The sequence below is a fragment of the Pyrus communis genome, chromosome 17 (genome assembly GCF_041283825.1).
Source record: "Pyrus communis isolate YQ-2024b chromosome 17, ASM4128382v1, whole genome shotgun sequence".
In the NCBI taxonomy this organism is placed as follows: Eukaryota; Viridiplantae; Streptophyta; class Magnoliopsida; order Rosales; family Rosaceae; genus Pyrus; species Pyrus communis.
The window spans coordinates 4,940,637-4,962,443 of record NC_142581.1 but is presented as its reverse complement, the minus strand read 5'-3'; the positions used below and the strand labels follow the sequence as shown (position 1 = coordinate 4,962,443).

The window sequence follows — 21,807 nt, the reverse complement described above, 5'->3', positions numbered from 1 at the left end:
GAATGTATGCATGCTTGTTTTGAATTATTAATCACCGCGATTAAAACTATCTAATTGTCTTAATGATTCGCGACCATTAGGGTTTTTAGACAAGTAATTTGATGCAATTTCTGTTGGAACATCACCCTGAAATTGAAGAAGGCTTCTTGTGATTAGTAATTGTAAGTTCACTTAAGGTGAACATCATGCTCTTAAGGGTTGCATGGTTTTTCAAAGGGTTTTCACAAAGCTTAATGAGTCTTGCATGTTTACATTTGATCTGAACATCACAGACGGGTTGCATGTTAGATATACGTCTTCGCTTGAACATCACGAGGAAAATATGTGTTAGGAAAACCTAACCTTCAAAGCATGTATGTAGAAATTCATAAGTAATTGATAAAATTGCGTAGGATTGTTAAGGGGACGGCAGAACCCTAGGCTTTTACAAATTGATTTTCTTTAAATTGTTCTCTAGTTAATTTCTTTAATTGTTTTTTATTTTAGAATTCGTTTTCATTATATTAAATTCTAAAATCAACATTTTTCAAACTTCGTTTTAAATAATTAATTAAGAGTTGGTTTTAAACACAAATTATTCATTCAATCCCTGTGGAAAACGACCTTACTTGAGTTGCTATACTACGACAACTTTGTACTCTTGCAAGTATTTTTAAGTGTTTTTATCCTTACTTTTGTAGGTGGTAAAAATCCTATCAGTTGGATCTGGGTGCCGTCGACATTGATCTCAAGAGCAAACAAAAGAAAAGCACATGGGTCAATATGCGCCCAACCTTTTCAATTACGCTACAAAAGAAACCCTTTGGAGGTGATGTGACGGAGAAAGAGAAAAGACATCAACAGGAACCATGTCGAGTTGGATCTGGATGTCGTCGACATCGATCTCAAGAGCAGCGATTTGGTGAACTCGTGGATCGAGTACGATGAGTTGAGTCAGGTCATCAACGTCTCGGTTTCGTACTCGAACCTGAAACCCAAAGACCTTGGTTACAGAAGAGAGAAGGGAGGGATAGGGTGCGGGGGATAAGGGAGGGAGAGGGTGCGGGGATGAGGGAGGGAGAAGACGGTTTTGTTAAAAAAATCCACGCGGCGCCCAATCATTGTCTACATAAGCGCCAAGTCATCAATTAACGACAGACTTAACAGTTTGACTAACGGATGTATGAGACTGTTTCAAAATTAACACTTTATGTATGACTCTGTGACGAAAAAAACTTGATGTACTAAATGTTGAAAACCACGAAACTTCAGAGTACTAAACAATCTTTTGCCCAAAATAAAATAATAAAAAAAGAAGAAGGATTACACAAATAAAATAAAATAACCAGCCCACATAAGCAAACCCAACAACCACCGTGGGGCCCAACACAGTTAAAATGATGGGCCTGAATCAAGACTACATGGGCTCGCAGCTAAAAACCCAATTGACCCAACCCAAAAAATTGAAGTTAAATTCTGAAAACAAACCCAACCCCAACCCCCAACCCCCAACCCCGCCCACTATATCTTGCAGCGAAGTCTGTACAAAATACATTGCTTGCTGTAAAAGAAGAAGGGAGAACCAGAGAAAGCAAAATGGAGGCACCGAAGACGATCGAGCACCAAATCGGAGGAATCCAGAACGACGCCCTTCGGTTCGGACTTCACGGCGTCAAGAGCGACCTCGTCGGCGCTCACCCTGTCGAATCTGCTTTGGAATCGGTATTTTTCCTCTCTCTCTCTCTCTCTCTCTCTTGCTCTCTTATCTCTCTTGATTTGCGTTGCTGTTTGTTTGGAATTGAAGATGTGTGATTAAATTTTGTTGATTTGGGTTAATTTACTTGTTGGGTTTTAGGCGAAGGTAACTCAGGAGCAGATAAATAGGAAAATCTTGGGGTACACTTATGGAAGTGCGTTTCCACTGAAGATGGATCTCGAAAGGCAAATCCTTTCTCGGTATGCGATTCTTTTGTTTTTGTCGAAGTCTGACTTGTGTTTGTGAATTGTTGTAATGGGTTCCTCTTATTTTTATGATTGAGTGGAAGTATACATGTGTTGCTATGTTGAAAAGTTAGGGTTTTTTTCTTGTTGTATTTGTATATTACGCCGACTTTTTATGCGAAACCTTGTTACGTTTTTTGTTTGGAATCGTTGTGGAATTGTTGGTTATGTATCGGAAGGGTTTTTCAGTATGAAACTTTTGCATTAGAGCTTTGTTGGTGGTTCTGTCTGTGTAGGTGTTAATCTCTTTCTACAGTTTGTGCTCTTAGGTTGTGCCCGATTTGGGTCATTATCTCTCACTCATTGACGAAAAACTGATTCAATTAGGAATAAGATGATGGAAATTTGTGTTCTTATGTTCTTTCGCATCCTCTATATTGAGTTGATTATAACACCAGGTCCCTATCAATTTGAGGTGCTTTTAGTTTTGTCAGATATCCAGACTGAGTATGAATGTAAGCAAGAACTTACAGAATCTTGTTTTGTAGTCTGAGTTTTCTCCGAAGTCCGTATATTATTGGTGGATGTAATTGTATATCATGGAGCTTAAAACACTGAGTGTTTATTTTCTTTAGTTTGTATACACCAATGCTTGCTAGTTTAGGTAGTGCATAAATTTGTAAACTGGAGTTAAATCTGAGTCACTAATCGTACTCTATTCTTTGAAACAACTGCAGATTCCAGAGGCCTGCTGGACCAATTCCTTCTTCAATGTTGGGTTTGGAGGCTATGACCGGAAGATTGGATGATTTTGGCTTTGAGGATTACCTGAATGGTAAGAAAATACTCTTGTTATACCTAGTAAATAATCTTGCTATCTGAAGCTTTAACTGTTCCTGGTTTTCTCTTTGAACTATTTGTTTGAACTCCGTCAATGTTTATGATCAATTGGAGCCTTATTACATTCCTCTTTGTAAATAGGTCACCAACCAGGGTCCTCTTGTACTTGCCTCGTTTAAACATCCTTAGTAAGCCCCATGAGTTAGAAACATGCAGCCTTTTTTGGTCTGATCAATTCATTTTCAAATAGTGTTGATGTCATTAGGAGTTTGCGTTCTGTAATTTGATTTGTCTTTTAATTTCTATTCATCTTCAAGATGCTAAATATAACAATGAGGGGTCAGTAAGTAATGATTTGAAACTTCTTCTTGAGTGGAATTATCACTTTTTGCTCTAAACTAGTGAAGTTTTATCCCCCAGATGGCATATATTGTTTTAATTGCATGCTGATCCCTGAAATGCAGTTAGTATGCTTATATTTTGGAACTTGCATACTTATATAGAAGCCGAAGCTTCTAAGGTGGTCAGTCGATCTTAGTAAAACCTAGGAAGTCCAGATTGTCCAATTTTCCTTAAATTAATCACCTTTTCTTGAGTCATTCCCCAGAAAAGTCTGGTCTGCCTGGTTGGTTAGCTATATTATGGAGCCGTTTTAGCAAGGGAAACGCATACAGATGTTTTTTTTTGGGTGTTTTGGTTTCTTATATGTTTCGTTGTGCTATTTGCAGACCCCCGGGAATCTGAAACCTTCCGGCCTGTGGACACACATCATGCAATGGAAGTTCGCCTTGGACTTTCAAAGGGTCCAGTCACCCCAAGCTTTATGTGATCCCTGTAGACTTCCTTCCCGAAAGAGGAGGATTGTAACCTTGCGGTTGTCATGCATGGGCTTATACTTCAATGCCAACGTTGTTCTTAAAATTTGATTGTCTGTGGCGCTGTGAGTAGAAAGGTCCAGGCATTGATATTGTGGTGTTACATGTACTCTGTAGTAGTATTGGGTTATCTTCTATCCAATAACAGTTCCTCTATTTGGCACTTCAATTTATTTTTGAAAATTTAGCTCCCCTCTTTGATCTTGGCTGTGGCGATGCGTGTGTTTCTATCAGAATCCTTATAAATCTGTTCCATTCACGTTGCTTCGGATTTTGATTACTAAATGTTGCTCGTCAAAACATTCTTAAACGATATAGTGATTTCCACTCCCGTTTTATCCTTCTGCAGTGCTCCCATTGGTGAATAGGTACAATATGAACGCCAGATTGCATGTGTACATTTTTTCGCTTGATGCAAGCGATATTAGAGGAAGGAAAACACAAACTCATAATTTCAAATGCAAAGATAAACATTAGAGTTTTGGCTCGTAAAAAGCATTTTGTAGAGAAGCAGGTATCAAATGCTTCTTTAGAAGGAACTTCCATGTGTTTTTACAAAAAACACTTCGAATTAAAAACACTTCTAACAGAAACTGGTCCTATTCACGCAAGCTAGTTCTAGACGAGCCTTTCATGTGAATGTCATTATGCTCACTGCCATTCGAGCCTTTCATATGAATATCATTCGTGCAAGCTATTCGAACTACAAAAATCATTCTAAACTCTGCTTTTTTATATCACAAACGTTACAGTCTAGTGATACTCTTTTACATGCGGATTATTTTGTTAGTCACGTAAGTAACAAATTTTGAAAAAGATGAAGAATCTTTTGAGAATCTTGTTATGTCATCGTCAATGGCCCTGTGTATAATGCTCAATGGCAGAAGCAGTCACCATTTTTGTTCCTACTTTCAAACGATAATGTAAAAAAACATCAAACGACAGTTACGAAGGGGAAATTTCCCACTTCTTTTTCACGCGCTCTGCATTTCTCTGCTGCTTCCCGTCTTCTCCCTCCCCTCGCCGATCAAATCCAACGATCCAAACCCCCCAAACTTCTCTCCGCACCCCAAAACCCACTCTCCCCACCCCCCAAAACCCTCACTCCACACCCACAAATTCCCAAATGGACCCTCGCCGGCCTCCCCGCGCAGTCAGCGACCCCAAGGTCCGACAAGTCGGGTTCTTCGCCTCGCCCGACCCCATCGCCTCCTCCTCGCCTCCCGTCTCCAACTCCCCCTCCGGTAACTCCCTCTCTCCGGTAATGATCCCCCCGCCACGTCACTCCTCTGACACCAGCCGTCCGGTTCTTTTTCCTGTGGTTCCCGCCTTACCGGCCCGCCGAGAATCTGTACTCGTCGAGAGTTACAACAACTCCTCTGAGCTCTTCCCCACCTCGCCTCCTACTGCGTCGTCGTCGTATGGAATTGTGATGGGGAATGGTGAGTTCCTGAACGACGTCGTCATGTCGCCGGGTCGAACATTCAGAAGAGTAAGAGCAGCTGGGGGTTTGACAACGTCTTCTTCGTTTCCTAGTGGAGGGTTCGATCTGACGGCTGCCGTGAAGGCGAGTAGCGTCCCCGCGAGTGGGTTGATGACTGTCTCCGTGGTTAAGATGCCTTCTGGGATTTCTGGTAATTGCTGATTGCTGTTCGATTACTTTGATTTGATTTGGGATTTTAATTTAGCTCAGGCATATTGTGATTGCTAAGCCTGAAGAAACAAAGATTGAAACTTTTGCAGAGAAAGATGTTGATGCATCAACGGAAGTGCAAAGCGAGCGAGCTGGGAATTCGAAGCCACTGAAAGAGAAAACCACGAAAGCCGAAAGGCGGGCCCTTCAGGAAGCTCAACGAGCAGCTAAGGCCGCTGCGAAAGGTATGTTTTTCCAGCTTTTACTGATTCACAAGTGGTTTTTAATAGAAATGTAATTGTATTCAAAGAATTCGAATTTCGTATGTTGATTATGAATGTGTTCCTTGCATTGTGTTATTAGCTGATGGAGGTAAAACACCTTCTGTTGTTGCTTCTGCTTCGGCAGCAGCAAATGTGAAACCGCCTAAGGCCACGAAACTTGTGTCACAATCATCTGTGGCGGTATCTGAGAAGAAGGGCGGTGGCGGAGGTGGTGGCAGTGAACGTCCGCCTGAGAAAGAGAGGAAGAAAGAAGTTCCTCATCCGCGAATGCAATACGATGATAAGAGTCGTGTGGAGAAGGCGAAAAGGCGGTCGGTGGTTAAGCAAACTGAGGCCAGGAACAGGGTTGAGTTGTTCAGGCATTTGCCTCAATACGAGCATGGAACTCAGCTTCCTGATCTCGAGTCCAAGTTTTTCCAACTTGACCCTGTGCATCCTGCTGTTTATAAGGTATTTAGATGATTACGTCAGCTTGTTGGTTTGAGCCTTTTGCTTGATGATGTCGAGAGGTTAATGTGACTATAAAAGAGATTACGGTTCCATCTAATTGTAGCTTTTTGTACGAATGTCAGGTTGGGTTACAGTATTTATCAGGAGATATATCAGGTGGTAATGCTCGTTGTATTGCCATGCTTCTAGCACTTCAGGAGGCCATTAAAGACTATTCGACACCACCAGAGAAAAACCTGAGTAGGGATTTGACAGCAAAAATAAGTAGTTACGTTTCATTTTTCAGTGAGTGCAGGCCACTTTCAATCACCATGGGGAATGCAATTCGGTTTCTGAAGAGCCGAATTGCCAAGTTACCTTTAACTATGTCCGAGTCAGAAGCAAAAGCATCTCTCCAGTCAGATATTGATCGGTTCATAGCCGAGAAGATTATACTTGCTGACAACGTGATAGTCAAGCATGCAGTTAGCAAAATCAGGGATGGTGATGTTCTTCTAACGTACGGGTCATCCTCTGCAGTTGAAATGTTGCTATTGCATGCCCATGAGCTTGGCAAACAGTTTCGCGTTGTGGTGGTAGACGCTCGTCCAAAGCTTGAAGGACAGCGTTTACTTCGTAGGTTGGTGGGAAAGGGCCTCAGCTGCACTTACACTCATATAAATGCTGCTTCCTATATCATGCATGAAGTTACTCGAGTTTTTCTAGGCGCTTCTTCAGTGCTCTCTAATGGAACAGTTTACTCAAGGGTTGGGACTGCTTGTGTTGCTATGGTAGCTCATGCATTCCGTGTACCTGTATTGGTATGTTGTGAGGCATATAAGTTTCATGAAAGGGTACAGCTTGATTCGATATGCTCTAATGAGCTCGGTATGCACTTGTAGCATAGAGCTTTGGTCATTCTGAAAAGTTTTTATAAGAAGTGCTTGCTTGGTTACTCTGGTAATGGTTCTTCTTGCAGGTGATCCAGATGTCATTTTAAAGGTTCCTGGGAGGGAGGTCAATCCTTTGGATGGTCACGCGAATTGTGAAAATCTTCAACCGCTGAATCTGATGTACGTAAAGTGTTTATTATTCTGTTGTGTTGTGCACTTAACGCGATTCTCAGCTTTAATCTGCCCATAGTAACCGTGCACTCCTGTTTTAATTTGTCATTGGCAGTTATGATGCACTGCCATCAGATTACATTTCAATGATAATCACGGATTATGGCATGGTAAGTCCCTTTCTTCTTGTTGCAACAAATTCTGAACTTGCAAGTCATCACGACGACTCATGGCTCATGAGATTACTTCTGTTCATTCTCATTAGGAAAAAGACTGATGACGCGTATGTTTTTGTGCTTTTGTTAGGTTCCACCCACAAGCGTGCCCGTCATTGTGCGCGAATACGGAAGAGAACACCTGTGGATGTGATCATTTTAAATTCCCCTCTCGGAAATGGTCTTATGGTTCTCGAGTTTTCTTCAAAATTATATGTGCATGCTGAAATCAGTGGATTCGGAGTCAGCAGCCTTTAGCAAACAAGAAGACCAGAGCCAGAAGTTCCTCTTTTTTTTTAGCTTTTGATCTCACTCACTCTTATCTGTGTCTGTCTGTGGATTGAGTCATTGAGACACAAGTCAGATGTTTTAAATTTATGTTACACAAGTTTTGCCTGTTCTACTTGGGAGTTGTGGTATTGGTATGTTTTAATGACCGTGCTCTGCATGTGGTCCAGTATACTGGCCGATAGGGTGTTGGGTTTCACCAATGCGTCACATGTTCGAAATTCTATCATCTTCTAAATTATTGTATTAGTTTTGAACTCTCCTCCTCACCTTAATAATTATAAATTTAAAAAATGCACCATCTCGATTTTCAATTCTATTCATTTATTTTTATACAAAGCTATACGAGTAGGAAGAGAATCAACCACAGGACCTCAGGCGTAAATATGAATGCTCTTGTAACACTTCTGTTACAAGTCTCTTGCCATTGATTACAATTTACATCTTAAGAACTCAACTGGATGATTATACAATTTTCTTCTTATACAAATCCAGATCATTATTTAAAAACGAAAGCGCAACGTTCCAAATCAGCGAATATTTTGAGTCGCGTCTGAAATTGCCACCCTATTATCCTAAATGGAACCTCCAGATGCCATATCATGCCATCAATAAACCAAGACATGAATAATGATAACCAGAAAGGGAGACCCAAGCCAACAAGGCTTCCTGATTTACGAGGGGAAGGGGGCAAACTTCTCTCGCACACAGCCTTACCCTTGCTTTGCAAAGAACCAATAATGATAACCATTTTGCAAAAATAAATAAATAAATAACAGATGAGAAAGGAAGAACCAAAGGAATTGTTACTTTAATACACTCATCTTTTGACAGTAACAAAATCTTGTAATCCATATATTAGGGTAAAATTATGCCTTCTTTGTGAACTCAAGTCAGTACAGTTGAGCAGCTTGTGCTTACTCTATTGGTCCTCTGAGAACATCACCTCTATTATTATTCATCGGAGTAATAACGGCAAGGATAACAAAACCTCCCAGAACAACGACCAATATTCCGAGAGAGTTCACGAGCAAAGCCTCGGTTGAATAGCGTGAGATTACTTGGTGGGTTTGGAGGAAGGTGACTTTTTCTAAAATACCAGTAGTTACTGTAACAACAGCAAGGGCGTAAGTATAAACACCGAAAAATACATGCCATGGCAGCAAGTTAGCTCTGCTGTGTTTCGAGCCTCCTGGGAACCAATACGTTACAAATCCAGCAGCCCACTGGGGAAAAGAAAACCTCGGTGAAAACTGGCTAAAAAAAAAGTAGTACAAGCTATCTTCTCGGGCAAAGAAAAACAGTAACTATAAAGGTACCTGGAGGGTGAAGAGGAATAAGCAAGCTAGACCCAACCAGGAATGCAGACTGTAGAAGTTGTCAATGCCCTTATCGTTGTGGAACTTCAAAGCAGCCCATACGCCTATGATGCTTAAGCAAAAGGCAAGGAATTGTAGTGTAAGATGAACTAATTTTTTCAAGTTTTTTGTTCCTGAAACCGTCTTGTATGCTAGCATGGCTGCATCATCGTAGAAACATGGGATGGTTCAAATTCATAGCAATTTTGGTAAGCATACAGGTAGTTGATAACTTCACAGATTCCATAGAATCCCCTATAGAATTATTTCACATTTTAAAGCAAAGGAAATAAAACCACCTGTAACTGAAACACAAGATGAACAAAAAAATATACTTATTGCTCTCTCACAACTCTTTGCGAAAGGAGGAAAAAGAAAAGTACCCGATTACATCTAAAATCCATCAAGAACATTTTTAACATACGATACGATTATATTTCCACAAACACATCAAACTTATCATCCTTGGCCTGCTCTAGGAACTCATTGTATTGGGACACAATCACCCAAGGTAATCACAATAACTTTAATGCAAGATTACAGAGAGAGACAGAGAGAGAGAGAGAGAGAGAGAGAGAGAGAGAGAGAGAGAGAGAGAGAGAGAGGGAGGGAGGGAGGGAGGGAGGGAGGGAGGGAGGGAGACGCATCATTGAGAAATCCGTAACTAGATACCGGGCCAAGTGCCATAAGAACAGAAACTTTACCTTCTCCATTGAGCAGTATCAACCCAATCACCATTAATACCGGATGAACCTACAACAAACACGACAAACATATAAATTTGAGAGAGAGAGAGCAATGGGAATGCACCAAATGCTTAATTTACAAAGAGAAATTTCTCCTAGATCAAACAACCAGGAAATTGGCCAAAGAAGCATCAATTTCCAGCTCAAGATGATAGTGAACCACAAAAATTTAATAGAATGAGCTTTCTTTGATCGGGACAATAGCATAATCTAATCCAAACTAGGAGAATGAAGATTCGAACTTGAGTGGAGCGGGGGATCACACGGAAGATACAAGCAAAGAAGAGAAACATAGTATTGCATAACTCGACAACAATTAAGCTTTAAAACAAATTACATGATAAACCCAGTACCCAGTAGAAGTCAACTAAGCAAACCCATCAACCATTAAACAAAATTCGAAATTAATTTCCCAACAGATTAATATAAAAGAAATTCTGAAAAATCAAGATTAGAACTTTAAGTAGAAGAAAGTGAGAAAATGAGGATTTGGGCAGAGACGTACATTGAAAATAAGACTTTTGTCATCGGAAATGAGAGCCAATCCACCGCGGAAATGAACGTTCCACGTGAGCACCAGAGCCGCCACTATCACTCCTATAACCCTCACTGCATTCAAGATCGGGAACGGGACCACCGGAACCGCCATTTCTTCTTCTTCTTCCTTAGGCTCTGAAATCTTTCAGGGACGGAGATTTTAGGGTTTTGACAGGGAAAGAAGGGGGATTTATTTTGGGGATTTCAATTTTTGGATCTGTTTCCTGCGCGGACCGACGAAGGTGGTGGCGGTCGAATGATCTTCAGGCTTTCTTTCAACTGAGATATGACACGTCAGCTTTAGTACACGTAGGACCATTCTTCTTTATTTGGGTTTTTTGGCACGTGACCATACTGGAACCGGATGCTCTCCGGACTCATTGAAATTTGATCAAACAGCTATAATTATTATAATTTTTAATGAGGCCTCTTGTTTGTAGCCGTTGGATCAAATTTCAGTGGCCCAGATCATTTGATGAGTAAGCTCAGTTCCTTCGGGTCTGGAGGGGTTCTGGTTCCGACCATACTGCTCTCCTGCTTTGTGTATTCATTTTGTTATGCCATTTTAGTTAAAATAGTGTCTGAAATTTACATAATTTCTCACTTTTATCCCAAAGACTTGAAATTGATAGAAGCGATCGCTGAGTTTCTCCACCTCAATCATTTTTTGGTACTTACGTGAAAAACTTCTGTTAAAAAAAAAAAAAAAATTAGAATACCCCCAGTTTGATAAACAATGAGTCAAAATAATTTGACAAAAATTTAGGATATTCTTAGTCATTTTAGTTTTTGTTTTTATTTAACTGAAAATTTTCACAAATTATAGACTAAGATTATTGTTCAAGAGCTTCTAGTCACAACCAACGTTTATGTCTCGACATCAGTGTTTTAAAAGGCTCGCCTAGGCGTCCTTTGAGGTTGGACGTCAGTGTTCCTGCCTTTGTTTTGAGGGAGTGGGTAGAAGGCTTCACCGGAGACGCCGAGGCGACGGAGCTGCGCCTCAAGACGTCTAGGCACCTTGTTTGTCTTTTTTTTGTTAAAATTAAAAAAAAAAAACCTCGCAAAACGATGCCGTTTGGGTAAGGATTTTTAATCTCCAATCTCCATACGGACCATACCTCATCTCTTTTATTCAATCGCGCCTTTGCCTTCTTCACTCCTCTCGCGTCGCCAGACCAAAACACACAGCAGCTCAGCCATTGTCACCCCACCGAAGTCACCTAGCAACATCGCCGTCAGCAAGCCCCACAAATTCCCAATTTTAAAGGTTAGGGTCTCTGAGATTTTTATTTTTTGATTTTACTTTATTTTTATTTTTTTTATATAGTTTGTGTGTGATGATCTTACCGGCGAATACTTGATATTGGTTAAAGTAGATACAAAGGCTATGATCAATATAATACTAAAATATATAAAACTACATAAACAACATTGTAACATTATGACACAAAACATACACCTTTACCGATTCGGAACACAAAACTACATAAACACCATGTACCGCTTTGCATTTTCAACTTCACCGAGCACAAGATGGCAACTAGTACCAAAAATAGGAAGCATATTCAGACCATACAACACATTAAAGTAGCAATGCATTTCAAGAGCAACAGAACACTAATAATAGGCACAGCTACAAATAGGTACAAAGTATTATTGAGAACGGATTTGAATGATACATTGAGAATAGATGTTTATTATACAAAATATTATTTTTTTTATACAATTATATGTATAATATATAAAACATATATATTAAAAAAAATTTAAGACAAGGTTATCCTTTGGACGCCTGGCCCACACCTCGGCCTTCTAATACATTGCTCGACGCTCAACAGTTTAATGAAAAATTATCTTGTTTTCGAGGCATTCTCGCAGAAGAATTAGGTGATTGACAAACAAGAGATTCCAAGCTCAAAACCTCCTTCAAAAAACTACAGCACAGAGAAGACACAACACAACAAAGCTCTTTCTGGTAAATACTAAAAAACGACATTGAATTTACATGTACAAGTACATAAATGATCAAGTCACCGGAAGATTACATCAGAAACCTAAAGAACGAGAAGAACACATAAATGATCAAGTCTACTGATGTCCAAGAAAACTATCTGTTCAGGGAAGGGGTAAGGACTGCAGAAAGAGCCTTAACCAGTTATCAAAAGCATACCTTTTCTAAGCCTATTTTGTTTTGGAACAGTACCAACCCCTCGAGTCACAACCCGTCTGAAGGAAAGCCACAAAGTTTGTATACATGGGGTTGGTACTAGACTCAGATTTTACTGTGTTTTTATTTGACAACATCGTTGAGCGCTGCAATACTTAACGCTGGAAGTTATCCTGCTGCTCAACTTTCTATACATTAGGCTGCCACTGTTGACAATCCTGCCCTATTCTGTACACTTTAGACTATCAACTCTTAGCAACCTTCACTGCTCACTACCTGACTAATTCTTCAGCCGACGCTCTTCTACATGCTTCTTCAGATCCCTTCAATACCAAATAATCCGATAAATGAGCAAAAAAATAGAGCAATTATGGTAATGCGGATGATGAAAACGAAAAAAGCAAGACCCCTTTTTGTGTGGAGGGAATGGTGGCTAAATGCAAAGAATACTCACATGCAACGCGGTGTGGTACAATTCAGTTTTCTACAGTTTAACGAATGCAAAATCAATCCGGACCATGCCTTCTTACAGAACTGACAACCTCCTGAAGCCCGAACCGTGCACTTGACTGCATGGTGGATTAGCTTCTTCATTTGGAGGCAGTTTGGGTAAAAGCAAGGCTGAATCTTGGTTGGGTAACATGTAGTTGCATGCTGTAAAACATCCAGCAGTTCCCTTATCTGCACCACATTTTTACGCTATAAGTCTAAAGCATAATGACCTGACAAAGAAACTGAACATCACCAAAAACACGTACACACGCACGCACAGTGCAACTTTTCCGTTGGCCAACTAAAATTACTATTTGCAAAGAAGAAGGAATGATGAATATTATATTTATCATTATTTTTAATAATAATATTATCATGAGAAAAGATGAAAACTACTACATGCAAGTCCGAAGAAATGTTGAAATATTAAAAATTATAACTTTTATACCAGAAATCCTTTTTTTGGTGCCTGTTGACTCTCTGTCGTATGGCTACGGCTAGCTGAAGAACTTAGAGTCAACTTATGAATATGACAAGAGCTTCCTTTCTCTCGATAGCATGTTGCACAAGCATCAAACTCTGGGCACATTTCACACACCCATCTCTGATCAATCACAGCATCCTTATGGCACAGACTGCATGTGTTCCCAGAAGTTCGCGCAGTAGCATTATGGAGATGATGCAGAATCATTTTTGAGGAATACTTGGCCCGGCGAAGTGTGCCAAACTGATAGTGTTTTTTCTCACACAAGCTCAAGAAACTATGCCTATTCTCAAGTAAATTGTTGTTCGAAATAACATCTTCGTCCTTAGTGTCAGAAAGCATATCCTCCACCACAACCTGAAAAAGAGCAAAAGTCATACAAATTAATCAGATTTAATTGTTATAAGTACAAATATATCACTCTAACAATTAACGGGAGCATATATTTAAATCTACAATGCATTTGGTAAAACTGGTACCTAGGCCGGTTCATATTATTTTAAGCTTGGTAGATGTTAACACTAATTGACTGGTATAAACTTTTAAGTTTCCTTTGCCACTCGCTTAGTTATCTACTGGGCAGGCTAATAGAATACCATAGAGCTCATAAGGTTTAAAGTTCACCTGAGAAAGCACATGTCGTTCCATGTTGATGGAGATGTGAATGTCCTGTCCACAATTTTTGCGCTCAGCGTCATGGCATCTGCAACATATACATTCAAAAAGTAAATAGAGATAAAACGTTACACATCAATTATGTAGTAGTGCTCATCCCACTCATTCCTTGATGGGAAATAAGATATCAGGCAGCTAAGAAGGATGAACAATACTACATTTCAATGAGAACATTCTTATTAAAGGAGACATAAAAAGTTTGGAAGATAAGGAGAGACTTCAGAGTGATTCATTACCTTCCACAGAGGTGAAAACTTTTGCACTGACCACAAGACCAGCGTCGTCCAGATAATATTGCTTCATGACAGTGCGTGCAAACATACTGCATGTCGACAATTATAAAGTCCTCCTTACTCTGTAAAATGGTTTGACCCATCTAAAAAGGAAGACGCAACAAAATAAGATCGAGAGATAATAACAGGTAGAAAAAGAGGGTAAATCTATTAATAGCATTAATGCAATTGACAATGCTCGTGTAAATAATTTATTCTTTCCGAAGACCTATTGACTGTTATCATTGTTGAAATTTAAGGCTAACACTCACACACCCAAATATTGATATTGTGATCAAGGAATAGATATTTCCCAGGAAACCACAGAATCTGGATAATATATTGCCCGCCTTACACCCTAGGGAAGTAGCAGATCAAAATGAAGGCGATCGTATTAATCAAGCATTAGTTTGTGCTCTGTTTGCACCCCTATCTATCAGAGTTCGCACACTGGTCTCACTTGACTAGATAGGGTATATTTTAAGCCACCAAGGTTGCTTCATCTAGAGTATGCAAAGTGAAGAAGTAGATAATTAGAAGATAGCTTTTAAGCCACCAATTTAGTAGAAAGAATTAGAAAGGAAAAGGTTTAAAGGTTTAGAATACTTACTCTCTGCATCAGAAGAATATCTTTGGTAGAGCCATCAGAAGGATTTGTATGCCCCATGGCTTTCAAAGTTCTCTTTGTTATTGTTTTCTTCGATTTCTTCTGCGTATCTGCCATCCCTTGTTCAATCGCCCTGATCGCATCCTCGGTAGCACCAGACCAATAGTCACCATCAAAATATGGCAAACGAGTTGCTGTTACCTTGGAGTTACATTCCCCAGTGGGGATAAAAAACCGATCATATAAATTAGTGTGACTGACCACAATTTTTTCTTCAGCTGCTTTTTTTATCATTGACTGATACCTGCACAAGTGAATGAGTTAAAATCAGAGAAGGAAAATATGCAGAAATGCATACACAAAGACAAACAAACACACATGAGAGAGAGACAGAGAGAGAGGGAGACCATTGCCGCAGCTTCTCAGGCTTGGGCATATTCTGCATTTCTGGATGGCAGTGTAATATATAATCTTCACCCTTTAAAGGGGCACACGCCCATATGTAGGACGTAACAAAACCTCGTTTCTTGCAAAACTCAAGGTAAGCTATCTGTAGAAAAAATAGCAAAACAGAACATGTAAGTAAACATGTGTCGATTTACATAGCAATAACATGGGACTAAATAATGATAGGGAAAAGAGGTAACTACCAGTATTTCATGATAAACAAACGTACGAAGAGCTTCTCCAGTCACGGTTTTTATCTCTGGCCTGAAGTACTTAATAGAATCCAGATATGAGATATAAACACAACGCTTATTCGGGTGACTACATTCTGAGCCAAACTCCTGCACATACAATCCAAAAAGGCATACATCTACTCCTTCAATCTTCTGAAACAAAAGAATAACCTGGATGCAAAAATAAAAAAAAAGTGCAATTAGGTTTTCCTGAAGTTGTAACAAACAAGCAATTATACTGATGGAGAGGAGATTCAGTGGGAAAAAGAAGTCTATGGATTGTAAAAGCTGTCTCACCTTTGATTTGTATGGGAATTCAGCAGGGTAATTCTCATCATGAAAGAGATCCAAAAACTTCTGCTTAACTTTTAGTGTTTTTTGAACAGATAACACTACTCTCACAACAAGATCTTCCGCTCCTGGAACCTAACAATCATCAAACAAAACATAAACAATAAGTTGATTAAATTGGATGTATTCTTTTTACACTTTCAACAAAACAAACCATTTAGACAACAGAACCCTCTGTTCCCGGGACCTAACAACCCATTAAGAAAAAACATAACAAACAAGCAGCTTCAAAGGACTTTAGATTATGAACATTTCTGTATGATGATACACACACGATTATCCAAAACAAGCAACTTCATTAGATAGAAAATAAAGATCAAGCATCCCATGATTAAATTGATTATTCCTAATCGCTAGGCAATCATATCACGAAACCTATCCAGTGATCAAAATTGCGCAAATCTCAAAACAAATAAAATTCTCAGTAGAATGAAAAATAAATCAGATAAGCTGAAAGTACAAAATTCCAAATTGGAGGTTGCTTCTTACCTCAAAAAACTCTTTTCCTTCGACCTTTGCTCTCCCTTCTCTCTCTTGCTTGAGGCGCCTAAAGAGTCTTTGTTCTATATGGTCACTAAGCATGGTAGTTGGCAGATCTCTTGCACTGAAAACAGAACTCTTTGGTAAGTTCTTGAGCTCCCCACATTCTGTTTCTTTTAACAAGCATTTGAGACAAGTGGTCTCAGCTTGGCCTCTCAGAGCACTTTTATCATTCAAGACAGCACATATCTGATGTTGCCAGCCCTTGCATTTATCACATTGAACCCACTGCAAGCACATAAAAAGCCTCAGGAATTAAGTAATTACTTTCAAGATCTCAGAAGATAAGAAGACAGTATGACTTTACTTACCGGTTCTTCAGTTTCCTCATCATTCTTCTTTCTACCAAGTGTTGCCTTTGAGACACGGATCCCATGAAATGAGATATTTCCTCTTCGAGACCCCTTATAGCACAAGTTACAAAAACAATATCGTGAACTATGCTCGTCTAGTGTGCAGTAATAGTTTACACCGCGCTTGATACGGAGACCACAGCATGAGCAATATATTTGTGCAGGGGCAAAAAACAGCTTTCCTAATGCGCACAACTGACACACTTTCTCACTGTTTTCTCTGTCTTCCATCAAGATACTCTGTTTTAAACAACATGCATAAGAATATTACCCCTTCATGCTAAATGAATGAAAACCTAGGCAATTAAAAACAGTTGAAACTCTTGGAGCAGTAGTAATGATGAATATAAAATTATTACCTGATCAATGCTCTGCCCAAGATTCGATAAATGTTCCTTGATTTTCTCTTCTTTAAATGGTTCCGTCAATAGGACACTATTTGTTTCTGGATTCTGTGGCTTTATTACTTCCTCAAAATCAGAGTCTGGTTCTGGCTCTGTCTGGATGAACTCAGTCCTCACAGTTCCCTCTTTACGATCTTCCGAGAAAAATTGGAAACTCTTCGACCCCATTCTTCCAGAAAATTCTTTCACATTGTCTATAATCTCACTACTGCTAGTAAGGTCTATCTGTTCCCTCTGATGACAAGCAGATCCTTCCCCAGAAGGAATGGGCACACTCTCGGAGTTCAGTTCAAGGATATTGTCAGAATCACATTTTGTAACGTCATTGATCCTCATTGATTCTTGTATGGAATTATTTACAGGATCCATCTCCACATGCGTTACTTCAGAGTTAATAGATACAGGAGATTCAGATTGTTGCTGCAGATATGAAAGTCCTTCAGGAGCACAAGGTTGAACGACTGAAGGAGCCAATATATGGTAATTTTCATTTTTGTTCTCCATCTTCAAATTTTTTGACGATGGCAACTTATCTTCAATATCTCCTGAACTGGGTCCATTTAAAGCATACTGTTGAGCACCATGTGACTGTTCAGGAGGAAACTGAGGCTGCAAAGATGGATGAAAGGGTCGTTTTCGGTTATGCTGAGCCTTTATCATCTGGGAGCAAGATTGCACTATATCCTCAGAACTTATAGATATAGGAGATTCAGACTGTTGATGCAGATCTGAAAGTCCTCCAGGAACACAAATTTGAACAACTGAAGGAGCCAATACATGAGAACTTTTATTTTTATTATCCATCTTCAACATGTTTGACAAGGGCAGCAAATCTTTGATGCTTCCTGAATTGGGTCCATCTGAAGCATACTGTTGAGCACCATGTGACTGTTCAGAAGGAGCCTGAGGCTGCTTCAATGGATGAGAGGATTGTTTTTGGTTATGTTGACACTTTATCATCTGAGAACAAGATTGCACTATGTCCTCAGAATTAATGGATGTAGGAGATTCAGACTGTTGCTGCAGATATGAAAGTCCTCCAGGAACACAATGTTGAACAACTGAAGGAGCCAATAGATGATTACTTCCATTTTTGTTACCCATCTTCAACCTTTTTGACAAAGGCAGCATATCTTCATTGTTTCCTGCACTGGGTCCATCTGAAGCATACTGTTGAGCACCAAGTGACTGTACTGGAGGAACCTGAGACCACATTAATGGATGAAGGGGTCGTTTCCGGTTATGTTGAGACTTTATCATCTGGGAGCAAGATTGCAATATATCCTCAAGAGTTGAGATCTCTCTGGAGACTACAGGAACATCCGTTGGAACATGTTGAGGGATCAGCAAGTTAGAAGAGGAAAACACTGAAAACTCTCCCTCTGTGGATGGAAAAACAACCGATTGAGCATTCTTGTTACACCCCAAACGACCTTCAAATTTAGAGGATCCAACTTCACCAAAAAAAAAAAAAAAAAAAACTTGTTAGAAACAGGCAAACAGCATAAAGGGTTTAGTGAAGATGTTTGAGCGGATAGACTAGTTAAACTCAAGTATGTTTTACACTTTTCCTATATAATATATTTACTTCTAGAAATATAAATTCTCTAATAACATAATTTACAACTCTAAATTAGTGCACGCCTGTTGATAAACAGAGGCAAATAGTCTGCTTGAGAACATATTGGATCAGTGAACATACAATATAGCAAGTTTATCAAATGTAAAATGGGAGAACTTGGGGAGCATGAGCAATATGGCCTTGGATCCAACTATGTTGTTTCATAATAAGAACACAATAATACTACTTCTACATTAATTCAGAGCAAAACCAAGACATCTCAATAAAGTCATCAAAAATCTCAAAGGATTATGTCATTTAGATACTAAGTTGTAGCCTGTAGCTAAATATGGAATCAAGAATTATATCTCCAGGAATGTAATTCAGATTATATGATTTGGGGACCTAAAACAAACCCATACCATGGCCAAGATGTTGATGTTGAACCTGACAATCAGATGATATGTCAGAAATGTAATTCAGATATCCTTGATTGGCATTGGAGCATGCAGCGAATGATGTTGAAGCATCCTCAAGAGGAACAACAGTCTCAGTAGAAGCCTGTCTTAGGCCTGTCAGGAAATGCATGTCCAGTTCATCGGAAGTAATGAATCTTTTAGTATCTCCCTGCTTATCACCATTAAAAGGGAACCCTGCAAGAGAAATTAATTACGCTATTAGATAAATATGTCCAAAACTAACCAATTGTTAATTATGTTTATGATGGACAGTTCAAATCACCCACCTTTTATGAGGTTAACATCGTCAGCATTGTTAGCTATGAATGCATTATTACAAGCAGAGTCAGATCTACTAGCACCACCCAAGCAGTTGAAAGGTGTTTCTGCAGAAACTGCTGGTTGACTGGAGTTTGCATCATATAGGTTGAGTAATTTTTGCAGCCGATGAGATAATGTTTCCACATTCACATACTCCTCCTAAAATATGAAAATTTGAAAAATTCAGGATAACTAACACATATTCATAAAGTTTCAGGCAGACAAGATAGCAAAAATATATCCTACACAATTCAAGTAACAAGTTTTTTTCTTTAAAGAATTTGAAGCTAGTTGATGAGGTCACCGAGTTACTCAAAAACATGTTACAAGGACTAATTATCAAGCATCAGAATACAAAAAGTATTTCCAATAGCATGGCCACGATTGGCTATTAAGTTTTTTCCCATTTAGTAGCAAAAACATGGATAAAATAACAAACTTATCAAGCTAAATTCAATTTAATGTGAATGCAGACCTCAGAAGTAGCCTCCATAAATAGCTGGTTCTCCACAACAGCCGCATAATCAGATGCCATCTCTCCACACCCGTAATTGGTACGTATTAAGAAGTATTCATTACTGTGGAAGAATTTCAAAAGTCAGAACAAATAAAACAAATGCTTAAGACTACGCAAGCGTAGTTTAATGTATCTGCTTATGTTGAAATGCGAGCTTAAGAGACTTACAGTAGTTTCCTCACGAAATTACGAAAGCGGATAACTTTAGGACCTCTGCGCCAATCCCTCAAGTAACCTACTGGGCATTTCAACGCTTGACAACGTAAACTATCCCCTCCCGGCAAAAAAGGAGTCGAATTCAGCCTTGGGTAGTTAGGCATATGGCCAAGAGTTTGTTCTGAATTGTATATTTGTACATCCATCTTGCTGATTTTATGAGACTTCATTCATGCTGAAACTGTAAATTACCAAAACATTTAGTATGGAAGATTACAAACAGAAAATTTTGAGTGTGCATCAACACTGCAGGAAATTATTAAAGTTTCATCCACAAAATAATAATCTCGATAACAATGCAGCTGCTGTTCGATAACATTTACCAATTACCACGTTTAAATCATGGTTTTCCACGCAAAACCATCAAATTATTCTAAATTAAATTTCAAAATCCTGTTAAAATAATCAAATTCATCAATTCGCTCAAATCCCCAATTTGCAAACACAATTATCAATCCCCCAATTTTTTCAATAAATTACAAATCTTTACCCCGCCGAGAGCTAAAATCCCTAATCCCCCAAATCCAGAATTCAGCGATTCGCTGCTCAAATTATCCCACTAAAAACCATTCAATTAATTTTTTTTTTTAAATTAAAAATCATCAAATTACGCAACAAAATTGCGATCAATGGCGAGTCGGATTCAAGAATTGGGATTTAAAGCCGCCGGCCACAGCCGAATTGCAATCAGCAACGAAGTCAGAAACCCCTAAAAAAATCAGCAGGAAGCAAAAAGAAGGGAAATCGAGAAAAACCCTAATTGGAAAAAATAAAGAGGGATTAGGGTTTAAGGAAAAAGACCTGTAATTTCCTCTTTTTCTTTATTGGCTTGAAGCTGAAGTTTGCGTCCTCGACGTTACCATCGGTGGTGGCCCACTGAAGCTTTTTATTGAATAGTTTAAGTGAATGTTTGAGAGAGACAAGTTCAAAGCAGGAGCAGTCAGTCGAAATACTTATATAATATCCAAGAAAAAACCTAGGTTTTACTCCCCACACAGGAGAGAAGGGTGTTTTATATTACCAAATTACCCGCACGCCACTTTTCATCTCTGTTTATCTCGTTACGCCACGCAGGTAAAGATGTGTGTAATAAGCGAATAATATTTAGCTCTGTCTTAATGCGCCACACGAGTTAAGAGATGCATAATAGGCAGATAAATATTTGGCTCCGGCTACACTTACAGGAAAAACCTTTACAGCAGAAGAATGGTGATGTGTGTATTCCCAAATTCCCATTTTTACCTTTGTCTATCTAAATGTCATGCGAAAAAAGTGTAAACAAATAAATATTCGATTCCAGTTGTGCTTAAGTCTCTCTCCTTGCCCAAACATGAATTTGCGTTGGCGTTCCCTTTATCAATAAGTAAATACACAATTTTATAAGCTTGACCCTCAAGTATTGATTTTTTTTTTTTAATACATTGATATTTTTATACTTAAGGGAATGGGAGTTGAGCTAAGCCACACTATGATCAGCCTAATTTGGACGAGATTTGAACCTAATATATCTCACTTCTAAA

At 39.1% G+C, this 21,807-nt stretch overlaps 4 protein-coding genes and 1 long non-coding RNA gene across 6 annotated transcripts; 3 read left to right on the top strand and 2 right to left on the bottom strand.

Annotated features, from left to right (window-relative positions):
* Nucleotides 1-1,494: 1,494 nt before the first annotated feature.
* On the top strand, nucleotides 1,495-3,827 carry LOC137707875 (cyclin-B1-2). The gene is made up of 4 exons (XM_068446808.2): nucleotides 1,495-1,701; nucleotides 1,835-1,935; nucleotides 2,658-2,755; nucleotides 3,489-3,827. The coding sequence occupies exons 1-4, from the start codon at nucleotides 1,576-1,578 to the stop codon at nucleotides 3,587-3,589; spliced, it is 426 nt and encodes a 141-aa protein (XP_068302909.2). The 5' UTR covers nucleotides 1,495-1,575; the 3' UTR covers nucleotides 3,590-3,827.
* A 680-nt stretch (nucleotides 3,828-4,507) lies between these two features.
* LOC137708703 (uncharacterized) lies at nucleotides 4,508-7,862 on the top strand. 2 transcript variants are annotated; one of them, XM_068447834.2, is made up of 7 exons: nucleotides 4,508-5,269; nucleotides 5,379-5,513; nucleotides 5,632-6,002; nucleotides 6,125-6,869; nucleotides 6,961-7,054; nucleotides 7,161-7,215; nucleotides 7,352-7,862. In XM_068447834.2, the coding sequence occupies exons 1-7, from the start codon at nucleotides 4,762-4,764 to the stop codon at nucleotides 7,412-7,414; spliced, it is 1,971 nt and encodes a 656-aa protein (XP_068303935.2). In that variant the 5' UTR covers nucleotides 4,508-4,761; the 3' UTR covers nucleotides 7,415-7,862. The 2 variants fall into 2 exon arrangements, with proteins under 2 accessions (XP_068303935.2, XP_068303936.2); XM_068447835.2 differs by having other exon boundaries at nucleotides 4,575-5,269; nucleotides 5,677-6,002.
* Nucleotides 7,863-8,335: 473 nt separating this feature from the next.
* Nucleotides 8,336-10,485, bottom strand: LOC137708704 (transmembrane ascorbate ferrireductase 2). Its single transcript, XM_068447836.2, has 4 exons — nucleotides 10,158-10,485; nucleotides 9,611-9,659; nucleotides 8,868-9,067; nucleotides 8,336-8,774 (listed from the first exon to the last, which is right to left on the bottom strand). Exons 1-4 carry the CDS (start codon nucleotides 10,299-10,301, stop codon nucleotides 8,466-8,468), a joined length of 702 nt encoding a protein of 233 aa, XP_068303937.2. The 5' UTR covers nucleotides 10,302-10,485; the 3' UTR covers nucleotides 8,336-8,465.
* An 834-nt stretch (nucleotides 10,486-11,319) lies between these two features.
* LOC148689304 (uncharacterized) lies at nucleotides 11,320-17,949 on the top strand. The gene is made up of 3 exons (XR_015958597.1): nucleotides 11,320-11,456; nucleotides 17,577-17,694; nucleotides 17,811-17,949. It is a non-coding gene; the product is annotated as an uncharacterized LOC148689304 (long non-coding RNA).
* LOC137708706 (histone acetyltransferase HAC12-like) lies at nucleotides 12,159-21,265 on the bottom strand. The gene is made up of 17 exons (XM_068447839.2): nucleotides 21,089-21,265; nucleotides 20,240-20,468; nucleotides 20,030-20,132; nucleotides 19,521-19,713; nucleotides 19,198-19,428; nucleotides 17,170-18,668; nucleotides 16,769-17,050; nucleotides 16,407-16,685; nucleotides 15,864-15,992; nucleotides 15,537-15,737; nucleotides 15,294-15,436; nucleotides 14,890-15,190; nucleotides 14,244-14,383; nucleotides 13,957-14,035; nucleotides 13,297-13,689; nucleotides 12,811-13,037; nucleotides 12,159-12,679 (listed from the first exon to the last, which is right to left on the bottom strand). Exons 2-17 carry the CDS (start codon nucleotides 20,455-20,457, stop codon nucleotides 12,637-12,639), a joined length of 4,461 nt encoding a protein of 1,486 aa, XP_068303940.2. The 5' UTR covers nucleotides 20,458-20,468; nucleotides 21,089-21,265; the 3' UTR covers nucleotides 12,159-12,636.
* Nucleotides 21,266-21,807: the final 542 nt, after the last annotated feature.